The sequence below is a fragment of the Babylonia areolata genome, chromosome 1, assembly GCF_041734735.1.
Source record: "Babylonia areolata isolate BAREFJ2019XMU chromosome 1, ASM4173473v1, whole genome shotgun sequence".
NCBI classification, from domain to species: Eukaryota; Metazoa; Mollusca; class Gastropoda; order Neogastropoda; family Buccinidae; genus Babylonia; species Babylonia areolata.
In genome coordinates, this window is record NC_134876.1 from 98,665,809 (window position 1) to 98,691,667 (window position 25,859).

The window sequence follows — 25,859 nt, forward strand, 5'->3', positions numbered from 1 at the left end:
AAAAAAACGAAAAAAAACATCCAAAAGTATTTTGAGATCAATGTTTACAAAAGAAGGAATACATTTTATAGAATAAATAATTTTAAAAAAAAGATTCTTTTTACCATAACAGCTAATACAATTCATACAGCCTCAGTATCTATTAAGAGCCCTGTCACTTGCAATCTACAGTCATTACTAACACATCGATGAAAACATTTCTTACAATCAATAATCAAATATATTATTTATCAGTCATAAACATTATGAACAAAGATGAAAAAAAGCTACTTCACAATAATCAAAGATACAATTATCAATGAAAGATATTTTTAACAAGGCATAAACATTATGAACAAGATGGAAAAAAAACACTACACAATAATCAATTCACTATTTATCAGTTATGAAGAAGGTAAAAATAACCCACTTCACTCAGGAGGATTAAACGTGAACATTTAATCATAGTTATCATATACATATTATGAACAAGACAAAAAACACGCACAAAAAAACCCACAACACTTCCCTGTTGAGGATTAAACATGACCATGTCGTTATCATTGTCATGGGGTAACGTGGTGTAAAGACTTCTTTCCATCAACAGCACACTTCACTGTCCTGCGCTACAGGGGAGAGGGAGAGAGACAGAGACAGGGGAGGTGACTCTTGGCCTGGCTGTGGGGAGACAGGGGAGGTGACTCTCGGCTTGGTTGTAGGGAGATGGAGACAGGGGAGGTGACTCTAGTCCTGGCTGTAGGGAGGGAGACGGAGACAGGGAGGTGACTCTAGGCCTGGCTGTAGGGAGAGAGATGGAGACAGGGGAGGTGACTCTAGGCCTGGCTGTAGGGAGGGAGACGGAGACAGGGGAGGTGACTCTAGGCCTGGCTGTAGGGAGGGAGACGGAGACAGGGAGGTGACTCTAGGCCTGGCTGTAGGGAGGGAGGGAGACGGAGACAGGGGAGGTGACTCTAGGCCTGGCTGTAGGGAGGGAGACGGAGACAGGGGAGATGACTCTAGGCCTGGCTGTGGGGAGGGAGGGAGACGGAGACAGGGGAGGTGACTCTAGGCCTGGCTGAGAGGAGGGAGGGAGACGGAGACAGGGGAGGTGACTCTAGGCCTGGCTGTAGGGAGGGAGATGGAGACAGGGGAGATGACTCTAGGCCTGGCTGTAGGGAGAGAGATGGAGACAGGGGAGATCTCTAGGCCTGGCTGTGGGGAGGGAGGGAGACGGAGACAGGGGAGGTGACTCTAGGCCTGGCTGAGAGGAGGGAGGGAGACGGAGACAGGGGACGTGACTCTAGGCAGCGAGACGGAGACAGGGGAGGTGACTCAAGCCTCACTGTCGAGGTCCTGGCGGATGCTGTCCAGGAAGGAGACACCCTGTGACTCCATGTGGTGCTGCTGCTGGGCGTACACCTCCCGTTTCTCCTGCACACAGCACTCTGCACCTTCACTTTCTGTTCCGCACTTCACTAACTCAGGGAGGTGGCACTGCATTCGCTCAAGTCCCATACATGCTACACCACATCTGCTCAACAGATGTCTGACCAGCAGCATAACCTAACACACTTAGTCAGGCCTTGATGAAAAATCACAAACAGAAAAAAAGGAAATAAACAAACAACTAACTAACTAAATAAAGATAATGAATTTTTAAAAAATGGATAAAAAAAACCCCAAAGTTCCTTTTGCTCAAGGAGTCATCACTACATTCGGACAAATGCCATACAGGCTACACCAAATCTGCTAAACAGATGCCTGACCAGCAGTGTAACTGAACATGCTTAGGCCTTGAGGGGGAAACAAACAGAAAAAAACAGAAAGCAAACAAACAACTTACTAAATAAACAAAGACAATGAACTAAAAAAAAAAAAAAAAAATTCAGTCTCTCAAAGTGTCACTGCGTTCTAAATAAATAAATAAACAAAGATAATGAATTAAAAAATATGATAAAACCCCCCCAAAGTTTCAGTCTCTCAAGGAGGTGTCACTGTGTTCGCACAAATCCATATACGCTACACCACATCTGCTAGGCAGATGCCTGACCAGCAGCATTACCCAACACGCTCAGGTCTTGAGTGCATGCATATATAATTATATTTGTATTTGTACTTCTCTTTTTGTTACAACAGATTTCTCTGAGTGAAATTCAGCTGCTCTCTGCAGAGAGAGCACGTCGCTACACTACAGTGCCACCATTTTTTTGTATTTTTTTCCTGCCTGCAGTTTTATTTGTTTTTCCTAAGTGGAATTTTCTACAGAATATTGCCAGGAACAATCCTTTTGTTGTCGTGGGTTCTTTTACGTGCGCTAAGTGCATGCTGCACACAGAACCTTGGTTTATCGTCTCATCCGAATAACAAGCATCCAGACCACTACTCAAGGTCTAGTGGAGGGGGAGAAAATATCAGCGGCTGAGCCGTGATTCGAACCAATGCGCTCAGATTCTCTCGCTTCCAAGGTAAACGCGTTACCTCTAGGCCATCACTCCACTATGTGTATGTGCGTACTAATCAGAGTCGACTTCTAAAGAATTTTGTCTGAAGACAACACTTACATTGCCATAGGTTCTTTTCCATGCTGCACATAGGACCTCAGATTATCATCTCATCTGAATAACTGGATGTTCAGTTTGACTTTCAATCAAACTTAGGAGAAAGGGTAAGATGAATGACTTCTTGAAATGAAGATTTTTGCATTCAAATTGTTGTTCTACACATAAGCATTAGAAGAAAAGAAACAAAAAGAAAAGAGAAAAACATGCAACAAAAGTATATATGCATCTGGAGTATGGTTTTTGTCAATCAATGTGCACCCGGGGATAAGAAAAGCAAAGTAGGCCAATCTGCCTTTGTCAGGTTCACAGTGAAGAATAGTATGAAGATACAGCGATGGGGGAAAAAAAGGGGGGGCGGGGGGGGGGGGGGGGGGCGGTGTCAGCGAACGTAGAAGACAATGGTAACATGGTTGGGCTAGAAATGACTGCAGCTCTGCGCTCAGCATAAAGATGAATGACATAGCAAATCGTGTGTGTGTGTGTGTGTGTGTGTGTGTGTGTGTGTGCGTGTGCGTGTGCTTATGTTTCTGTGTATGTGTTTGTGTCTGTGACTTTATATATTGTCACTAAAAACCATAAAATGATTCATGTGTTTGATTGTGTAATGAACTATATATGCATGTATATATATATATATATATATATATATATATTTGTGTATATATGTGTATATATGTGTGTATATATATATGTATATATATCAACATAATCACTTATATCTGTTATTGTTAATGTTCACATTTTTTCTCATCTATTCTGAATGTCATAATGAATTTATATATATATATATATATATATAATAATAATAAAACGGTGGTCGACCCAAGAAAGTCCGGGAAAAAAAAAAAAAAAAAAAAAAAAGGTTCACAGTGAAGACATGTAGGTTAAAGCCTGTGAAACAAAACATAAATTTGAAAAAAAAAAATCTCCCTCCCCCACCCACTCCATCACACAGAGAAAAACAACAACAAACATCATCGATATCAATATACATGTCATAAAAGATAAGGAAATAATTCCAGATATGCAAATGATACTTTATTTATTTTTTCATTTTCTCAACAACAGAAAAAGAAAAAGAAGAAAAAAGGAATGCACACAGTCTAAACATAACAGAATCAATGTCACGCAAGTCCACGTGTTTAACTGAATTTTACATGAACAAAAGCGGGACAAAACAACACTGCCTTTCTCATTCATAAAAAGATCATACATGCACGTGCACACATGTGCCTGCGCGCACGCACACACACACAAAAATACACAGTGAACATCTACATGCTTTGATAAGGAAGCCAAGTTAAGCGCTTTACGCGTGCAAAAAATAGGCCAGTATTTGTGTGCAGTAACAGACCAGTCTCCATCTTCTGTTCCCTCTTCATGATTATTTGGTTGCTTTTGCTCAGACAGTGGGATAAAAAAAAAAAGAAAAAAGAAAAAAAAAAGCATTAAATGTTTATTCCACTTCCCTCATGGAATAAAAGTTGTTTCCTTTCATTTCCGATGCACATTAACCTTCACAAACAGCATCACTACAGCATGCCCAGTTTGAAACACCAGATCATTAGCCAGCTGCACAGCCTTGCACCTAGCAGTAACACATGTACGGCACACAAAGCAGGTCTGTGGACATCTATCCAGGAAAGCATCAGCCACCTTCCAAAGGCAGTGATCTCCAACTTTGAAAAGCAAGCACAAGTTCACACAGGCACCCTGAGAAAAACACACTCCTTGATGTTGGTGGAGTTTAAGCTGTGGTTGTTTGTCCTTTGAAGTGACTGAGCAACAGGTGTCTGAACAGACCCTGAGTGTCCAGTTCATGCTGAATGACCAGCGTGATGACCAGTGAAGGAGCAGTGCTGGTGACTGTTAGTGGCAAGTGACACTGAAAGGGTCCCACTCTTTTCAAGCATAAGTCAATTTACAGAAAATGGAGCATCTTTCCATCAGTTCTTAGAGTGGATTCAGTCACCAGAGTAGTTATAAACTGATATTTATGTCATGAAGAGAGACTTTCTTTCTGCTCTCTTGGAATGGTGGATGAAGGGGGTGGGGGTAAAGGGGGAGGGGCTACAGACATCAATCTTTGTGCCCTGAAGTAAAGGGGGAGGGGCTATAGACATCAATCTTTGTGCCCTGAAGTAAAGGGGGAGGGGCTATAGACATCAATCTTTGTGCCCTGAAGTAAAGGGGGAGGGGCTATAGACATCAATCTTTGTGCCCTGAAGTAAAGGGGGAGGGGCTATAGACATCAATCTTTGTGCCCTGAAGTAAAGGGGGAGGGGCTACAGACATCAATCTTTGTGCCCTGAAGTAAAGGGGGAGGGGCTATAGACATCAATCTTTGTGCCCTGAAGTAAAGGGGGAGGGGCTATAGACATCGATCTTTGTGCCCTGAAGTAAAGGGGGAGGGGCTACAGACATCAATCTTTGTGCCCTGAAGTAAAGGGGGAGGGGCTATAGACATCAATCTTTGTGCCCTGAAGTAAAGGGGGAGGGGCTATAGACATCAATCTTTGTGCCCTGAAGTAAAGGGGGAGGGGCTATAGATATCAATCTTTGTGCCCTGAAGTAAAGGGGGAGGGGCTATAGACATAAATCTTTGTGCCCTGAAGTAAAGGGGGAGGGGCTATAGACATCAATCTTTGTGCCCCGAAGTAAAGGGGGAGGGGCTATAGACATCAATCTTTGTGCCCTGAATGGAATTGCATACTTCAGAAAAGTTGCCAAATAAAGTGTTCTTGCAGACACAAAACACTGTAATATATCATTCATATACCATGTCTATGAGTATGGTAATGGGCACATTCATTTTTCAACTGTGTAAATATTTTTTTATGTAAGAATTGAATGTGGTAAATTTTGAATTGTATGAAAAGGAAATTTGGTGTTTTATTGTCACCATAATTTCAGATACTGAGATGGACGTATTCAATTAGTAATGGAGAAATGCTAAAATGAAACTGTACTATCAGTAATATGAAAAGACACCTACTTCATTTATTCAGTGTTCTTCTCATTGATAATAACATGAACCAGTGGGCGAAAGAGTAGTGACCTACTGGGGTATATTACTTGTATACTTCTATACATGTCAAGTGAATCAAGGTTGGGGACACTCTCTATGCTCTGTCTTATCCATTTATGTTCATGTGCTGACCCACAGAAGTCAAGATAAATGCTGTCACCATCTGTTATATAAAATAAAAAAAAACAGAAAAGAAAGGAAGAAAATAAGAAGAAAGCTTCCCTACAGAAATAGGACAAGAACCATTGGACTGTTGGAGGAGCAAGATAGGGTTGGCGGAGAGGGGTGGGGGAGGGACTGTCTGTCTGTCTGTGTGTCTGCCTGTCTGCATGGTCGACCACCTGACTGTCTTTATGATTGATTTCAACTTTTGTACATGTTGTTGTATAATTTGTTCAACTTCCTTCCATATTACTGTCTTGAGTCTTGAGTCCTTTTTTGTTGTCTTTTTTCTTTGTTGTTATCTTTTTTTTTTCTTTTTTTTTTTCCACATGCCATGATTCAGTAAATGAAAAGTTGTGTGCTTTTTCTTGTATGGGTGATTTATTCCATAATTGCTACTGATTACAATGACATAGTCATGGAATGTCAGGTATTGGTCTTGATTATTGTCTTGTTTTGAGTTGATTGTGTAATGGACTATATATATAAGTATAATGACTACATCTGTTATTGTTGATGTTCACTGTATTCAGATTTGTTTTTTCTTTCTTTCTTTTCCATCTACTCTGAATTGTCATAATGAATTTATATACAAAATAAAACGGTGGTCGACACAAGAAAATCCAGGACAAAAAAATCCCCCCAAATCAAAAATGTGCGTGCAGTTTTTTGGGAAAAAATAACTACAACGATAAATGCAAGAAGAAAAATAATTTAAAAAAAACAAAAAAACACTTGCTATAACAATCAGAAATGGACCACCTATGTTAGAAAATCTACAACCAATTTCATTTCAAACACTGGTTTTGCCATTCTGCCAATGCCTACAAGCTGTGAAGAAAACTGCCTTAGTTGTGAAGAAAGTTCATTTTGTTCTGTGAGCAGTGATCTATTTTTGTGATCCATCTAGCACTTACAAGCTGCTGACAACACCCAGACACACACTACCTCACTCCAAGGGCCTGGTGAGACTGCATGTCACTTCTGCACACCAGCCACAGTTACTGTGTACCCACCACCACAACACTTGGTTCTTCAACTTTTTTTTTAACCTTTTTTTCATGTTTTTAAACTTATCTTCTTCACATCAATACCAGCCTACTCATGAGGAAACCCAGACTGTGGCAGCAAGAAAATGTTCTGTTCACACCATTCAAACTGACACAATGCATGCAGATTCCTTATTATCTGATCACAGTTAAATTGCATCATTTGAACCAAACAAAATCTATTTTCACAAGTTACCATGAAATAATTACCAACACTGTCACTGGTAATTCGCAATCCACAAAATACCACTCAGTTTCCATACAAATAATGAGCCATGCATGTGGACCAGCAGCACAATGACGTCACTACAAATCAATGACTTCAGACAGTTTGTTCAGCCCCCAGTGCGGCCTACCTGCAGCAAGCGGTCCTCTCTGTCTCTGCCCCTTCGTCTGTGGCCTGCACTGCCACTGCCTGCCTGGGCCTGGTCAGACCCTGTGCTGGTCTGTACACACCACACAGCATCACAGTGATCATTCTTCTTCTTTCTTCGTGGGCTGCAGCTCCCATGTTCACTGGTATGTACATGAGTGGGCTTTTACGTGTATGACCGTTTTTACCCCACCATAATTATAGGCAGCCATACTCCATTTTCAGGGCTGTGCATGCTGGGTATGTTCTTGTTTTCTTTCATAACCCACTGAATGCTGACATGGATTACAGAATCTTTAATGTGCGTATTTGATCTTCTGCTTGGGTATACACACAATGGGGGGTTCAGGCACAAGCAGGTCTGCACATATGTTGACCTGGGAGATCAGAAAAATCTCCACCCTTTAACCATCAGGTGCTATCAGATTGAAAGTCCATTGCTTTAACCAATCTGCTATTGTGTCCATCATTATGATAATGATAACGATGATGATGGCAATAACAATCATGGTGGTAACAACAACAATAATAAAAATGATGATAATAATAATGACAATAATGACAATGATGATGATGATAGTTATATATATATATATCTATATATATATATATATCTTATATCTATATCGCACTTTTGTACATCTCAAAGTACTTGACAGTGCTACATTAGACACAAACCACAACACACACACACATGCATCAACATATACATGTAAGAAACAGATATGATATCCAAAGATGACAGCATATGGAATGGGGCATGATAATATTGTCTTCAACTGTGACACCTGTACACTGACGGAGTACTGTCTTCAGCTGTGACACCTGTACACTGACGGAGTACTGTCTTCAGCTGTGACACCTGTACACTGAGTACTGTCTTCAGCTGTGACACCTGTACACTGCGTACTGTCTTCAGCTGTGACACCTGTACACTGAGTACTGTCTTCAGCTGTGACACCTGTACACTGAGTACTGTCTTCAGCTGTGACCCATGTACACTGCGTACTGTCTTCAGCTGTGACACCTGTATACTGAGTACTGTCTTCAGCTGTGACACCTGTACACTGACGGAGTACTGTCTTCAGCTGTGACACCTGTACACTGAGTACTGTCTTCAGCTGTGACACCTGTACACTGAGTACTGTCTTCAGCTGTGACACCTGTACACTGAGTACTGTCTTCAGCTGTGACACCTGTACACTGCGTACTGTCTTCAGCTGTGACACCTGTATACTGAGTACTGTCTTCAACTGTGACACCTGTACACTGACGGAGTACTGTCTTCAGCTGTGACACCTGTACACTGAGTACTGTCTTCAGCTGTGACACCTGTATACTGAGTACTGTCTTCAGCTGTGACACCTGTACACTGACGGAGTACTGTCTTCAGCTGTGACACCTGTACACTGAGTACTGCCTTCAGCTGTGACACCTGTACACCGAGTACTATCTTCAGCTGTGACACCTGTACACTGACGGAGTACTATCTTCAGCTGTGACACCTGTATACTGAGTACTATCTTCAGCTGTGACACCTGTACACTGAGTACTATCTTCAGCTGTGACACCTGTACACTGAGTACTATCTTCAGCTGTGACACCTGTACACTGAGTACTGTCTTCAGCTGTGACACCTGTACACTGAGTACAATCTTCAGCTGTGACACCTGTACACTGAGTACTGTCTTCAGCTGTGACACCTGTACACTGAGTACTATCTTCAGCTGTGACACCTGTACACTGACGGAGTACTGTCTTCAGCTGTGACACCTGTACACTGAGTACTATCTTCAGCTGTGACCCATGTACACTGAGTACAATCTTCAGCTGTGACACCTGTACCTGTACACTGAGTACAATCTTCAGCTGTGACACCTGTACACTGAGTACAATCTTCAGCTGCAACACCTGTACCTGTACACTGAGTACTATCTTCAGCTGTGACCCATGTACACTGAGTACAATCTTCAGCTGTGACACCTGTACCTGTACACTGAGTACAATCTTCAGCTGTGACACCTGTACACTGAGTACTATCTTCAGCTGTGACACCTGTACACTGAGTACTATCTTCAGCTGTGACCTATGTTCACTGACTCCACAAGTTAAAAAGCTTTCTTACCTTGTCATCTTCTCTGATGGTTGGCAAAGCCACTGATCCCCTGAAATGAAACAGAGCGTCATTTCACATGCTGTCCATGTAAACATTCACACAGAAGTCAGTTATACTGATTTGGTATGTATCCAAGCACAATGTATATCATTATGTGTGCAGGTTTGGAAAGAATATATGCGTTCTTCAGTTAAATGTCTAGTCATGCAGTGTGATTTTAAATCAGAACAATGTATCACCTGTTAAGTTTTAAGAATTTGTTATACATATACTGCAATCTGTCTGGCACCCAAAATGGTAACTGTGTACAGTTCATTGATGGCAAAATATACAAGATGATGTAAACATCAGTAGTAACACACACCCACACACATAATCAGTAATAATACACACACACACACACACAAACACACACACTCACACACACATAAACACACTCACACACAACACAAACAAACAACACACACACACACCACACACACACACACATAACACATACATACAACCCCCCCCCCCCTGCCACACACACAAACACAACACACACACAACATACAAACAACACACACACCACACACGCACACATACACACCACTCCCCCCCACCCCCACACACAAACACTTTGCATCCACAGACCCTCTCTGCTGAACTCTGTGCATCTGAGCGAAGGCGCTGTTTGGGTCGGCCAGGTCTCGCTCGCACTCCTTGAGGAAGGTGACAACAGAGGTCTGTTTGTACTGCTGGGCCAGGTCACTGGGGGAGCGGCCAGCACTGTCCTCGGCCGTTAGGTCCGCTCTGTTCCCCACCAGCCACTTCACACAGTCCAGGTGACCACTGAAATACAGCGTAAAACATCGTCACATTTCACACCTGTACAGGTCTGCTCTGTTCCCCACCAACCACTTCACACAGTCCAGGTGACCACTGAAATACAGCGTAAAACATCGTCACATTTCACACCTGTACAGGTCCGCTGTGTTCCCCACCAGCCACTTCACACAGAACAGGTGACCACTGAAATACAGCGTAAAACATCGTCACATTTCACACCTGTACAGGTCCGCTCTGTTCCCCACCAGCCACTTCACACAGAACAGGTGACCACTGAAATACAGCGTAAAACATCGTCACATTTCACACCTGTACAGGTCCGCTGTGTTCCCCACCAGCCTCTTCACACAGTCCAGGTGACCACTGAAATACAGCGTAAAACATCGTCACATTTCACACCTGTACAGGTCCGCTGTGTTCCCCACCAACCACTTCACACAGAACAGGTGACCACTGAAATACAGCGTAAAACATCGTCACATTTCACACCTGTACAGGTCTGCTGTGTTCCCCACCAACCACTTCACACAGAACAGGTGACCACTGAAATACAGCGTTAAACATTGTCACATTTCACACCTGCTATGTTTGACTGGGTTTGATTTAATAGGTGTTTTTATTTGAAACAAGTCAAAATAGTTGTGTTGTGTGGTGTGTGTGTGTGTGTGTGTGTGTGTGTGTGTGTGTGTGCGTGTGTTGTGTGTGTTTGTGTATTGTGTATGTGTGTGTGAGTGTGTGTGAGTGTGTGTGTTTGTGTGTGTGTTGTGTGTGTTTGTGTATTGTGTATGTGTGTGTGTGTGTGTCGTGCGCTCAGTACGTACGCTTCTGAAGCCAGGTGGAGGGGGGACTGCCCGTCAGCTGTCGTACATCCAATGTCTGCCCCCATGGCGTTCAGAACCTGCACACGAGGAACAAACCAACCTGTGACAACAACAACAGTTAAACACAGTGAAAGACAACAACTGCAGGCTGAAAGTGAAAGCAGAGATGAAAGAAGGTGGCGATGGATGAAAACCAGCGTCTCGTACCACCAGACAGCCCTGACAAGGAAGCCCTGAGGGAAGAGGAGGAGAGGCCGACCAAGAAACACCTGGCAAAGAGACCTGCAGGCAGACACCAAGATGATGGATCTTACCTGGAGCCACACACAGGCACAGGACAGGGGATTGTGGAGGCCCAGAGCCCAAACAATTAACATCAGTACAGGAAAACAATGATTACAAAATGACTACAAAAAATAACTACATGGGTGCACTATAATTACAAGCAAGACAGGCTCACAGCAAGACAAAGGAATATGTCAATGACAAAGCATATGCATACACATGCACACAAACACACATAAGCACACATGCACATGTGCACACACACACATGCACACACTTACACACACTACATGACAACACACCATGTGCCAACACCTTGATATCTATGACAGCAGACTTGTACAGATGTGTTTTGAGGCCAGATTTGAACTGAAACTTTATGAAAAAAACCTGAAGGAAATATATAATATCTGATCTGTGACTCATGTAGCAGTGACAGCCAACCGCAAGACGAGGAACTGACCGTCAAGGCGTTGAAGTGACCGTTCATGGCGGCCAGGTGGATAGGGGTGTAGCCGGTGGGAGTCTCAGCGTCGATGTCGTCACGCCCCGACGAGGTCAGCCACTTGATGATGTCCACACGACCTTTCTCCGCAGCCACATGCAGGGGGGTGTAGCCACTCTCGTCCTTGAAACTGCCACACACAAACGGTATACAGGCTTCAGAAAGGTGGCACGATGGTCAAGACGCTTATCTGCCAATACAGTGTCCGTGAGGGTCTGAGTTTGAATCCTGCTCTTACCCTTCCTCACAAGTTTGACTGGAAAATCAAACTGAGCGTCTCATCACTGGCATGAGATGATAAACTGAGGTCCTGTGTGAAGCATGCACTTAGCGTACTGAAAAAGAACCCATGGCAACAAAAGTGTTGTCCTCTGCACAGCTGTTCAGCGCTTGACGTTTAGTTCATCTGAGGAGCGAACTTGACCCTGCATTCAACTCAGGAGGGAAAAGCGCCGCCTAAAAATAACACGCTACCGCCGGAAGGGTTGGAGCTTTAACTTGGAAGAACTGAGAGCACAAAACGCTACGACTTCTCTTTCACGTTGCGCCTCCAGCCGTTATCAGCTGTTGGGAGGGAGAAAGACCAGTGTGCTGTTCCGCGCGATGGCAGCGGCCACAGGGAGAAAACAACACCTCTTCGTTAACTTTTGATAACACACTGCTTGTCAATGCAATCGCTTAATAAATAGTATGGTTTGAAAGAGCACAGTCTTAGCTTTAAAACGATAGGAAACTCAAATGTGAACATCCGATTATTTTTCTCAGGATAACTGTTTGAAAAAAGCAGGTATGCTTACCACCAGTTTGGTAACATGCATTTTGACACATTTTTAACACACTGAATCTAATCTCACATATTTCGCTCAACACAGACAATACATTCCATGCACAGCATTACACATCAGCATGCCTCTCACTAACCTGTGTTGATGGCTGGAAATTCTGAAGGAAGCTGTGGCGTGTTAAAGATCACAACTGTTTTGCAGCTTGTACAAGTACTCCACAGGCACACTGATTCAGTCATTCACGCACATTGAAGAAAACCACAGCCACGTGTATGGGGTGTGGATGGCAGTTTGTTCTGGCGGTTTGTAAGAAAAATTCCTGCTGGTTTGTGTGTGTGTGTGTGTGTGTGTGTGTGTGTGTGTGTGTGTGTGTGTGTGTGTGTGTGTGTTAAATCTAGAACTGTTAAAATGGTAGTCTTCATCACACAGTCATTGGCAGTAACCACTTTGTTATTCTGCCAGAAGTAAGGACTGACACAGCATTAAAAAGTACTTGCCATAAATTGCCTATCACGTGGTCAAGTGTGGAGCTGCAAGCAGGTTACTACTTTTCACTCTTCACCCCCAGCAAGCTGGAAGGGCTAGCTTGCCCTGACTCTACGTAAGGCAGAGCCTGGCCACACATGCACGAAAAAAAAAATAGTGAGTTGGGAAAGGGATACAGAACTGGGGTGGTGAGAGGGGAGGGGAGAGGGATGGGGGTTCCAGATGTGAGAGAGGGGGCAGGGGTGGTGACGTAAAGAGAGAGAGAGATGAATGAGGTTGAAACAAACAAAAAAAGCAGAGAGAGAAATATATATATATATATATATATATATATATATATATATATATATAGAGAGAGAGAGAGAGAGAGAGAGAGAGAGAGAGAGAATAAACAGAAACAAAGAACAACAGGAGATGGGAGGTGAAAAAGAAACAGTGAAATAAAATAAAATAAAAAAAAGAAGAAAGAACGAGAGAATGAGATGGAAGAAAACAGGATGAAAGAAAGAAAGAAAGGGATGAAGGAGAGAAAGAGAAGGAAGGAAACAGCATGAAAGAAAGAGAGGGAAGAAAACAGAAAGAAAGAGAGGGGAGAAAGCAGCACTGACGAAAGAAAGAGAGAGAAGGAAACAGAACGAAAGAAAGGAAGGGATGAAGGAGAAGGAGAGAAAGAGAGGGAAGGAAACAGCGCGAAAGAAAGGAAGGGATGAAGGAGAGAAAGAGAGGGAAAGAAACAGCACGAAAGAAAGACAGGGAAGAAAACAGAATGAAAGAAAGGAATGGAAGAAAGAAATGTGAGAGAACAGAATGTGAAGGAAAACCAAACTCACGGTACTTCTGCTATGAAAAAAACCACACCACCGCCAGTCACAATTGTCACCACAGTTCTCTCAAGTAAATGCTGCTATCTTAAAAAATATTTACCAGCCAAGGAAAGTACTACCACCATCAAAAAGATAAGTGTCCGCTCTTTCCAATGGTGCAAAACATTAATGCCGCAGAAATACGAGTATGCTCACCAGCCCGCTCAAAAGAGGCGCGCAAATTGCCACGCTTTAATAGAAGACAAAGAAGGGTCAGTGACGAGTTAGCAGGCACAGCAGCTGGTACTTATCAGTGCAGTGTCTGGCACTATCAGGCCTTAGGGGGATCTCGCAGTCAGCTAAGTGTGTGGTTCTGCTTATAGCCTGGACAGCAGTGTCTGGCAATATTCTGCAGAAGAAATCCACTCTGATAGGTACACAAATATATAAGCATACACTCAAGGCCTGACTAGCATGCTGGGTTATACAGTTAGTCAGGCATCTGCCTAGCAGATGTGGTGTAGCGTATAGATTTGTCCAAATGCAGTGATGCCTCTTTGAGAAACTGAAACTTCACCAAAAGTTAAGGACCACTTGGGAAACAGCACAGTTTTCCTCTTGGGTGTATAGTGAAATGATAGTGAAGTTCTGACAAACAGCAATGTCAGCTGACAAGGAAGTGAGCACCACTCATAACAAGAGGTGTTTTCTTGCATTTGCACTTCCATTTCTTGCAACAAAAAACACAGCAATCCATTATAAGCCACTGAATAACTAACATTTTGGGCTGAAACAGTGATTTTTCAAATACATTTTTCAAGCAGTTTATGGGCACATGTGCCTGAAACCACTGTTGGTGTCTTAATGAGAGACCAGTGGTTGACCACATGCAGCATGAATAATTAAATCATCTCTTTTTTTTGTATGTTACAGTGTGTCAGGTTATGGGTGAGTTGTGACATCCTAAAGCCATACACACTACCTCTTGTTTACCCCAGTCCCCCTACTCCTCTATTCCTCCCTCACTGGACAATGTTGGTCACAACACCTCCCTTCCCTCTCCATGTGTTTGCAAGTGTATTTTTAGTGTGTGTAAATGAGTTTGTCTTAGCTTATGCCTCGCCCAAGCACATAAAAAAATTACAATAACACAGCATTTCATCAAATCAGTAGATATATGCTCCCCCCCTCCCACATACCCCCCCCTCCCCCCTCCACATAAAAGAGAAGAAACAAGTGGCCTACTCTTTCATCTCCGGGAACTTGTCCAGCAGTTCCTTGACTCGGTTCAGGTCCCCAGCCCGGCAGGCATCGTGGATGGAAGACCCAGAGAGCAGCTGACGATCACGCGTCCTCTCCTCCTCTCTCCGCTTCCTTTCTGAGGCCTCTGCTGCGTCCACTCCGGCCTGGGGGGCAAGAGGTCCGTCACAACAACATTCAGATTGGATTATGATGATGTGATACTTATATAACACCTATCCTCGGTCACAGACCAAGCTATAAGTGCTTTATAAACACGGAGTCATTTTACACAACAGGCTGCCTACCTGAGTAAAGCCGACTGACAGCTGCCATTGGGTGCTCATCATTCGTTTCCTGTGTCATTCAATCAGGTTTCAGTCATTCACACACACTCACACTCATACAGACAGGTAACATTTTATGTATATGACCAGTTTTGTTTATTTACTCTGCCATGTAGGCAGCCATACTCATGTTTTCAGAGGTGTGCATGCTGGGTGTGTTCTTGTTTTCATAACCCACCAAACACTGACATGGATTACAGGATCTTTAACATGCATATTCAATCTTCTGTGTGAGTATACACATGAAGGAGGTTCAGGCACTAGCAGGTCTGCACATGTATTGACCTGGGATATCAGAAAAATCTCCACCTTTGACCCACAAGGTGCTGTCACTGAGATTCGAACCCGGGACCCTCAGACTAAAAGTCCAACGCTTTCACCACTTGGCTATTGCAAGTAATTTAACTCTTTCACCACCAAAGGTGACATCAATCAACAAGGCAGGTCACCTACACAGGTGACTTTAGTCAACATTGCGGCGTCACTAAACAGACCGTTCACATTGTGACAAAGCTTGACAGCTGCAGCCAACTTTCCTGCGCATTAGGAAATTGACTAACCTCCCCTTCTGAGCAAGTTTGAAGTGATGTTTTGACACAAACAGAACCATGTAACTGAGAGCATCATGTCTTAAATATCTGGGGCGGGAAATGTTCACACAGAAACGTGGCAGTGAAAGAGTTAATTTCCTTTCACTCAGATTCGGGGTACGGCCAAATTGTCAGTACGGAAACAATCCCATCAGTGCTGTACCACTTGCATGGAAATTTCTCGTCATCTATATGCTGGATGATTAGCCAGCAATCTTGTCTCCATTTATTTTTCTTTGTGTGCCTTTTCATCCTCTTCACTTTGTCTAGTTTATCACGTTCTGTCAAAGGCAATAACAACAACAAAAAAAGATTTTTAAAAAGAGAATCTTCCTGCAGCAATGCCTCACCTTATAAAAAATAAAAAAATTAAAAAGAGAACCCTCCAACACTCACCTTATACCCTGCCATGTACTCCTGTTCCACACGTGGAGCCTTGCCCTGACTGCTCAGCACCACCTCCTCCTCCACCTTCTGTGAGCCTTTTTTCTGGAACTGGATGACCGTGCCGGGGGCCTTGTCCACTGAATCCTCGACCTTTCCCCCTGTCTCCTCCTTCTTCTTCTCCCTAGGCGTGGAGGCTGCCGACATTCTGACCACTGCACCCTCTTCGCTGTCAGTCTCCGTCTCTGAGGCAGACGTGCTGGTGCTGTCTGAAGAACTGCTGTGGGATCGCTGGCTTCTCTTGGCCCGCATGCTGGCTTTGTCCTTCCCCTTGGAGCTGGACTCCTCGCTGGATTCGGAGTCTTCAGAGTCCGACTGGCTCTCCGACTTCTTGGTCGTCTGGTGTCAGGTTTTTCCAAGGCTGAAAAAATGTTTTGTGAGGAATGAGGGTGTTGTCGATAAGAATTGGTCATCTTCCCTTTTCTTGCCTTTTTTCTCTGATTATATGTGGTAATCTATCTATATCTCTTGTCAATTCTTTTGGGGATGGATAGGAACAGAGTGCACACAAAGACATATGGTTGTGCATGTTCAGCAGCATGAGCACAAACACACACACCTGAATGGAGAAAGGGCTGTAATTTGTAGCTGAATCATTAACCCTTTGACTGAGGCTTGTCAGTGAAGGTCTGTCGCCTCATTGTGGTAAGACACAGCTTACTGGCCAGGACAGTAGTTACATTTCTTCATCTTGACTTATTCCTGTAGGATTTGCTTTAGTTGTGTTTGGCAAAATCAATGCCACAATTGACAAGCACACTAACTGTAACAGATGCTCTTCAAACTGATGCCGCGCTGATCTCATTTCACCAAGGGTCAGCAGTCAGGGGGTTAATGATATTCTCCAATCAAAGTTACCGTCCACAAAGGCCCTCTGTCGATCCACGGGCAGGACCCGGTACGTTCGTTGGTCTTCGTCCTGACCAGACAGCCAGTGGTTACAGGGGAAGTCGTAGATCACCTTGTCGTTCATGTCCAGGATCGTCACATGCTCCAGAAACCAGGCGTACGCTGGTGTAAAAACACAAACAGATGAAAACTGGTGCAGGTGAGCGTGTTTTACATGGAAAGGCACAACATGAATTAAATTGTTATTATCACTGATAGTGTGGATATTTTCTTTTTTTTTTTTTTCTTTTTTTTTTGGCTTTCAGTTCAGGCAATCAGTTCACTTATTTCTATTTTTGCACCACAGACTTGTCCAAAACGCAGATGTTTGCCTTTTTTTTGTTTTGTTTTTTTTGTTTTGCTCTCTAGGGGCAAATCATGATCAAATTCACTTTAAGTTCAGCATCATACGCAATTTGGTTTCAACTTGTTGGATGATGAACATCAACAATGTTGAACTGAACAGTAAGATGAAGCTTGTAAGTGTTGCTATTCATGTGTATTCTCTGTGATCAAGTATCTTGTCAAAAACTCACTTTGTTGCGATAAAAGGCACCAACATATAAATAAAAAGAGTAGTGCCCTAAAGGCCATGTTTACAGTGGTAAGGGCACTCACACAGCTAGTGAGAGGCAGGGGTCACATATAAATAAAAAGAATAGTGCCTTAAAGGCCATGTTTACAGTGGTAAGGGCACTCACACAGCTAGTTAGAGGCAGGGGTCACATATAAATAAAAAGAATAGTGCCTTAAAGGCCATGTTTGCAGTGGTAAGGGCACTCACACAGCTAGTTAGAGGCAGGGGTCACATATAAATAAAAAGAATAGTGCCTTAAAGGCCATGTTTACAGTGGTAAGGGCACTAACACAGCCAGTAAGAGGCAGGGGTCACGTATAAATAAAAAGAGTAGTGCCTTAAAAGGCCATGTTTACAGTGGTAAGGGCACTCACACAGCTACTGAGAGGCATAGGTCACATATAAATAAAAAGAGTAGTGTCTTAACTCTCTCCATACGAACGGCGAAAGAGACGACGTTAACAGCGTTTCACCCCAATTACCATCATCAAAATATTGCAAGCGGAACGCTCTTATACTGAAGAGGTGAATGTTGACAAAGAATACCACAGTTCTGACGACGGAAGCTAAAGGTTGGGTCATTCAGACACCCACTGGACATCCGAGGGGTCTGTGTAGAGGAGAAGAGAGGACTGGCCGTACTGAGTGAGTTAAAGGCCATGTTTACAGTGGTAAGGACACTCACACAGCTACTGAGAGGCATAGGTCACATATAAATAAAAAGTGTAGTGCCTTAAAGGCCATGTTTACAGTGGTAAGGGCACTCACACAGCTAGTGAGAGGCAGGGGTCACATATAAATAAAAAGAATAGTGCCTTAAAGGCCATGTTTACAGTGGTAAGGGTAACTCACCAAGCTGGGGTCTGTCATGGCCGATCTTCACCTTCTTCATCTTGCCCACATGATGGGCAGCCACAATGAACAGATCCTCCTGTTCCAACAAACACACGCACACACACAACACACACACACACACAACACACACACACACACATACACATACAGACACAGACACACACACTCAACTGTACTCATCTAAGGATGATTCAAATAGTCCAAACACTTTACCACAGCTTGAAATGATGTGGCATCATCACCACATCATAATGACTGCAAGACACTCAAGATAACACACATCCTCAGAATGTTTTTTAAAATCTGATTCTAACGATACATAAGGTGCAGTACATCAAACAGTTCACATCAAAGTGATGAGCAAGGAGTGGAACACTGATGGGGTGATCGCTGTTGTTGGTGCAGCCATGTGTGCACCTTCAGCTGAAGTCAACGTGCAGGCCCTGACATCAGCTGAAGTCAACGTGCAGGCCCTGACATCAGCTGAAGTCAACGTGCAGGCCCTGACATCACCATGGGAAGTGTTCTCACGTGTTGCATCCTCTGCACACACGTCTGCTCCGTCCATGTCTGTCTTCTGGAATTTGTCCGGTACCCACTCCCACAAGTGTGTTGTGTGTGTGAACGTGAGATGTTTGTCAGCTGGTTTCACTCTGATTCATAGGAGGTTTCAATCGTTTTCACAACCACAAATGTCGTATTTCCATGGCTGGAGGTTGATCTCAATACAGTTCTGAATCGCAATAGCAGTTTGACAGATTTTAAAACCACACACTAAATGCACCTAACTATAGGCAAAATGGTTGAAGTTGAGGAAAAATGTATTGCCTTATAGATCATAAAAACAGGCAGATAGAAACATCAGGATCTAGGTTCATGAGCAAAGGTCTAGGAGGGGGGCTGTCCAGAGAAGCAGCAAACTGGCTGGTGGCTGGCAAGGTCAATGCAGGACAGTCAGGTTGTCGCGAGATGGATTACATCTTTTGACATTTTGTTGTTTTCCTATTTCGTGTGCCTGTGTGTGGATAGATTTGTATAATGTATAAACTTCAAACGCCTGTTGTTTTTGTGTGCTTGAGTTGTATATGGTGTCATTTCTTGGGTTTTCACGTGCTGTTTTTTTTTTTTTTTTTTTTCCATCAAGCTGTACTCAGGGCAGCAGCAGCTGAAAATTTAAAACTGGTTTTTGGAAGGCAGACGTGCGGTAGAGCTCTCAAAAGTAACATCTATGTGGATGTTCTGGGTGTGACAATATGTGTTGCCCAGTTCTGTATAACACCTGTGTCTGTTGAAGTCAGGTTTCCTGACAAGCCAAGTTCACCAGGGGAACAAGTTGTTCCATGCCTGTTCTTGGTATATTCTTTTCCGCTGAGTCCGCTGGGATGGCAAATGGACCAGCGTCTCTTCGCCAGACTGCAATGGCGTCCTAGTCCTAAGCTGAGCACAGACACTACAGCCCAATCATTCCCTTTCGCCCCACCAAATTGTTTCCCTTTTCCCAGTCCAACCACGCCCCTTTGACCCTCCCCCAACATCACCCTTTCACCCATCTTCTCATTGTCATCCTTCATCGCAGCCATCGTTCATCTTGTGTGGAACTTCATCCCTTCAGCTATTCCATCAGCCCCTTTGTCAGCCATCGTTCAACTTCATCTGGTGTGGAACTTCATCCCTTCAGCTCTTCCACCAGCCCCTTTGTCAGTCATCGTTCAACTTCATCTGGTGTGGAACTTCATCCCTTCAGCTCTTCCACCAGCCCCTTTGTCAGTCATCATTCAACTTCATCTGGTGTGGAACTTCATCCCTTCAGCTCTTCCACCAGCCCCTTTGTCAGTCATTGTTCAACTTCATCTTGTGTGGAACTTCATCCCTTCAGCTCTTCCACCAGCCCCTTTGTCAGTCATTGTTCAACTTCATCTTGTGTGGAACTTCATCCCTTCAGCTCTTCCACCAGCCCCTTTGTCAGTCATCATTCAACTTCATCTGGTGTGGAACTTCATCCCTTCAGCTCTTCCACCAGCCCCTTCGTCAGTCATCGTTCAACTTCATCTTGTGTGGAACTTCATCCCTTCAGCTCTTCCACCAGCCCCTTTGTCAGTCATCGTTCAACTTCATCTTGTGTGGAACTTCATCCCTTCAGCTCTTCCACCAGCCCCTTCGACAGTGCCACTCACCGTCTGCAGTCAGGGGTAGGTGGGAGAGGTCAGGGGAGAGGTCAGGGGTAGGTGGGAGAGGTCAGGGGTAGGTGGGAGAGATCAGGGGTAGGTGGGAGAGGTCAGGGGTAGGTGGGAGAGGTCAGGGGTAGGTGAGAGAGATCAGGGGTAGGTGGGAGAGGTCAGGGGTAGGTGGGAGAGGTCAAGATTTGTGTTTGTCCCCTCCCCTTCTTTCCCTCATGTTCCAGCTTTGGAGGGAGGGCAGAAAGGACATCCATCATCGACTTTTGTTATCACTGTCATCACTTGGGATCCAAGTGTGTGTGTGTAACCATGTGTACGTGTTGGAGCATGTGTATGCGTGTGTGCGTATGTGTGTGTGTGTGTGTGTGTGTGTGTGTGTGTGTGTGTGTGTGCGTGTGTGTGTGTGTGTGTGTGTGTGTGTGTGTGTGTGTGTGTGTGCTTTGTTTGCATGAGTGCTGTATGCCATAGTTTGCAATAGTATATATATATTTTTCTTATTGTTTGGGGTTTTTCTTTATTGTCACATGTATTTGCAATTGTTTGTTGGGGAATACAACTTGATTCAACTTTCCAAGTTCCTGATTCCTTCTATGTGAGAAGGTAGGTCCCATGCCAGGAGGGTCGGGGTGCAACACAGGTCCAACTCAACAAAGTCTGTTTTGGGGTTGGTGCTGCACTGTTTCAGATGTGGTATGAATAAATGGTAACACAACCATATATATAAAAAAAAACCCATGGCAACAAAAGTGTTGTCCTCTGGCAATATTCTGCAGAAGAAATCCACTCTGATAGGTACACAAATATATAAGCATACACTCAAGGCCTGACTAGCATGCTGGGTTATACAGTTAGTCAGGCATCTGCCTAGCAGATGTGTAGCGTATAGATTTGTCCAAATGCAGTGAAGCCTCTTGAGAAACTGAAACTTCACCAAAAGGCACTACACCAATTTTATTCACATCATTTCTAATGCAATCCTGATACACAGAGGCTGCACTGTTTTTTTTGTTAATTCAGTTAGTACTGCCAGTTTGCTCCCTTGCGTTTCTCCACACAGCCAATTTGTGCAGGTTAGCAGAAACATCACACACATAATAAAAGGTTAATAAAAGTTAGCAAATGTAATTTCCAAACCTGATTACTAAAAGTTAGCAAATGTAATTTCCAAACCTGATTACTAACACAAGAGTTAGTTGGGGACAATTTATAAAACTTCCCACATTTCTATTCTATTTTCCAGTGAGAGGCAGAAAGTGTCCATAATTTTTGTTCTGAATTTTAATCCTCACTGCAGTCATCACTCATCTCATCAACACCAGACACTGTCTGGTGCATTTCAAGCACATCTAACATGGCTGAAATGTTGGCTTTATCGCTTAGTTCTGTTGCCTTTATCGTTTAATTTGTCTGCCAAGTGACTGCGCAGAAACAGGGTCAGATGCATTCAACACACTTTTAACATGTGAATCAGTCATTCAGAAAACTCCTCTGCTGCTCATGAGTACAGCAACAGACTCTGCATTAATTAGTTGCATCTGACAGTGGAAAGGTCAGTGATTATATTATTTGCTTTTAACATCATAATGGAAATGATGTGCCACTCATCTGAAATGGCTGCAGACGGAAGGCCCCTGACTGGGGCCCTTCGTGTGAAGACAGTTGACCCATTGTACAAAGAAGCACACCACACAAACACACAAGTTAAACTGTTTTTTTTTCTGGGTTACTTTGGTACAGAATTTGCTGTGTTCAGTAACACAGCAAAATAACACACTGTGGTTAAACAGAAGCATCCGCACCACCCCCTCACCATCGGTCCTTCACTGGCACTACCTACTACTGTGGATCAGATCAGAAATGCGGACTGACAGACTGACAAGCACAACAGTAAAGTGGTTAAAGCACTGGACTTTCAATCTGAGGGTCTGGAGTTCAATGCCAAGTCAAGGCACCCAGTGGATGAAGGGTGGAGATTTCTTGGATCTTTCAGGTCAACAGATGTGCAGACATGTTGGTGGCTGAAACCCCTTTGTGTGTATATACATACTGAAGATAAAATGTCAACTATAGAGAAATCCATGTCAGCATTTGGTGGGTTATGGAAACAAGAATATAGGCACAAATTAGAGTATGGCTGCCTACATGGTGGCATAAAGAGCCATGCACGTAAAAGGCCACCTGTACATACAAGGGAACATGGGATTCGCAGCCTATGAAGCAAAAGAAAAATTTAAAAAATTAAAAAACTTGGTCTAAATTCAATTTCAGAGCTGACTACAGTCAACAACAACAACAACAACAATTACAACTGACCTTCCCTTTCTGGAACTTGATCTTGTTGTGTCTGAAGGGGGTGGCAGTGGTGGTGGCGGTGGTGGTGAGGTTAGTGGAGGGAGGAGGAGGAGGGCCATGTTCAGCGTGAGGGTAACAAACATAACTGACCTTCCCCCGCTGGAACTTGACCTTGTTGTGTTTGGAGGGGGTGGCCCCCAGGCTGATGGGGGGCGTGCTGCCCTTCTCCCCGTAGATCGTGATGTTGACGTCTGCGCTGGTGCTGGCACCGATGCGGTCCCCAGTCTTGACATAGATCTGGTACTCTCCCCACGGCCCTTCCGTCACCTTCTCCTCGTCCTGCAGGCACGGAGGATGGCAGCACAATGGTCAACTCACGGAGCCCTGCACTCAATCACTGCTCTGCTGTCAAAATTCGTCATCATTCGGCAGGGTAAAAATGGTCATACACGTAACAGCCCACTCGTGTACATACGAGTGAACGTGGGAGTTGCAGCCCATGGGAAGAAATGAGAAGTAATCTCATGAAATAAGTTTTCACGTTCCTACATATGCATAAACCACAAAGAAAAAGAACTAACTTTGTAGTATTTATGGGTGTGTCCACACGTAATATGGAGGAAAACCAGTATGTTTTCTGTGTTTTTTCACCATCAACATGGCATCGAAACCTGCAGAGGCTGTAAACTCTCCATAATTTAATATTAAGATACTCAGCTGACAATACAGTGACTGTGAGGGTCTGGGTTTGAATCCCAGTCTCAACCTTTCTACCATGTTTGACTGGAAAATGAAAATGAGTATCTGACCATTCAGATGAGATGAAAAACAAAGGTCCCATGTGCAGCATGCGCTTGGCGCACTGAAAAAGAACCCATGACAATATAAGTTTTTTCCTCTGGCAAAATTCTGTCGAAGAAATCCACTCTGACAGATGCACAAAGTTATATGTGATGTACTCAAGACTCGAAACCAGAGTTTGGTCTCTGGCATCAAGTAGGTATAAATAACATCACAGCATTTCAATATCACAGTGTGCGCATGCACGTACACTTACACATACATGTGCAGATATCTAAATTCCTCCTGTATTTGTGTTTGCATACGACTTTCCAATTATGCTTGTACTTTTTAAGTACTATTTGCCCTGGTATTTCTCGGGACCCTGGAACACTTGGTGGTAAGACATACTCTATTCTAGAGCGACAGACACTGTACTCTGGTGCTCCCTCGTTCTACCCTGGTACCTGACCAGTGCTCACTGTCCAACACTCACGTGATCGTACTCCTCCAGCAGATGGCGATCAGTCTGGCTGCCCGTCTCATACTTCCGAGGGGACCGCCTGGTGACCTTGACCTCGTCTCGGATCTGCTCCGAGGGCATGTTGATGACGGTTCGCTGCCTGTGCTTGGAGGGGGGTGGAGGGGTGGGGGGGTTGGCGGGGGGAGGTGGGGGTCTGGGAGGGGGCTGGGTGCTCTCCTCGGTCTCTGACGTGGACGTTGGGGACGGGGAACGTCTCTGTCTCAGGAAGGGTCGTCTGCACACACAGCCTCAGCTCTGCACATCCTGGGTATCAGCGACGACCGTACATAGAAACACCAGCCACTGGCAGTGGGTTTGTGAGGGCAGCAGTGGAGTTATGTCCCCTGATCGGATCATGCTGCTCACTCAAGTTTGAAATGGCGACATGAAGAATTAAGACAGCGTGAAGTGTGTGTGTGTGTGTGTGTGTGTGTGTGTGTGTGTGTGTGTGTGTGTTTGTGTGTGCGCATGTGTGTTTGTGTGTGAGAATGTGTGTGAGTGAGTGCATGCTGCATGCGTGCATGTGTGTGTGGGGGGGGAGGAGGGATGCGGGGAGAGGGGGGTGGGGTTGTGTCTTCGTCTTGTTTGTCTGTTATGACCCATGTATTATGCGTGTAGGAATGTATTTGTTACATGCATGCACTAAATGTGTTGAACATGTGAGTACACTTCACACTCACCCACTGACCTCATCTTCCCAAGTAGCCAGTAGCTGGTCTTTCTATTTACAGACTTTGTTTCGAGTTTCTTTACACTGTCTTCAATGCACTTTGTCATGTTTGTTCATTCACATTCAAACTGTGTACATTCAACTTATGTAGAATTCGTCAACACGTAAGTCCACATAAAACTTAAATCCAATTAAAACCATTGCAAACACATAAAAATACCTATTCATCCATGTCTGTTTCAGTCCTCAAACCCAAACATGCATGGACCAGACAAGACAAGAAAGGCAAGACATGACAAGACCAGACAAGATAAGTAAGGCAAGACATGACAAGACCAGACAAGACAAGAAAGGCAAGACATGACAAGACCAGACAAGATAAATGAAGACATGGCAAGACATGACAATACCAGACAAGACAAGAAAGGCAAGACATGACAAGACCAGACAAGATAAGAAAGGCAAGACATGACAAGACCAGACAAGATAAATAAAGACATGACAAGACCAGACAAGATAAGTAAAGACATGACAAGACCAGACAAGATAAATGAAGACATGACAAGACATGACAATACCAGACAAGATAAGAAAGGCAAGACATGAAAAGACCAGACAAGATAAGAAAGGCAAGACATGACAATACCAGACAAGATAAGAAAGGCAAGACATGAAAAGACCAGACAAGATAAGAAA

General features: G+C 43.9%; 1 protein-coding gene across 1 annotated transcript in view; it reads right to left on the reverse strand.

The window, feature by feature from the left end:
• Positions 1-1,165: 1,165 nt before the first annotated feature.
• LOC143293068 (uncharacterized) overlaps positions 1,166-25,859 on the reverse strand; it is a 57,180-nt gene continuing 32,486 nt past the window's right edge. Inside the window, 13 exon segments of the mRNA XM_076603992.1 lie at positions 1,166-1,410; positions 7,136-7,225; positions 9,278-9,317; positions 9,902-10,099; positions 10,918-10,994; positions 11,666-11,837; positions 15,027-15,187; positions 16,354-16,629; positions 16,632-16,762; positions 17,260-17,412; positions 18,719-18,797; positions 23,341-23,529; positions 24,467-24,728. Coding sequence (XP_076460107.1) covers positions 1,312-1,410; positions 7,136-7,225; positions 9,278-9,317; positions 9,902-10,099; positions 10,918-10,994; positions 11,666-11,837; positions 15,027-15,187; positions 16,354-16,629; positions 16,632-16,762; positions 17,260-17,412; positions 18,719-18,797; positions 23,341-23,529; positions 24,467-24,728 — 1,927 coding nt within the window. The 3' untranslated portion in view covers positions 1,166-1,311.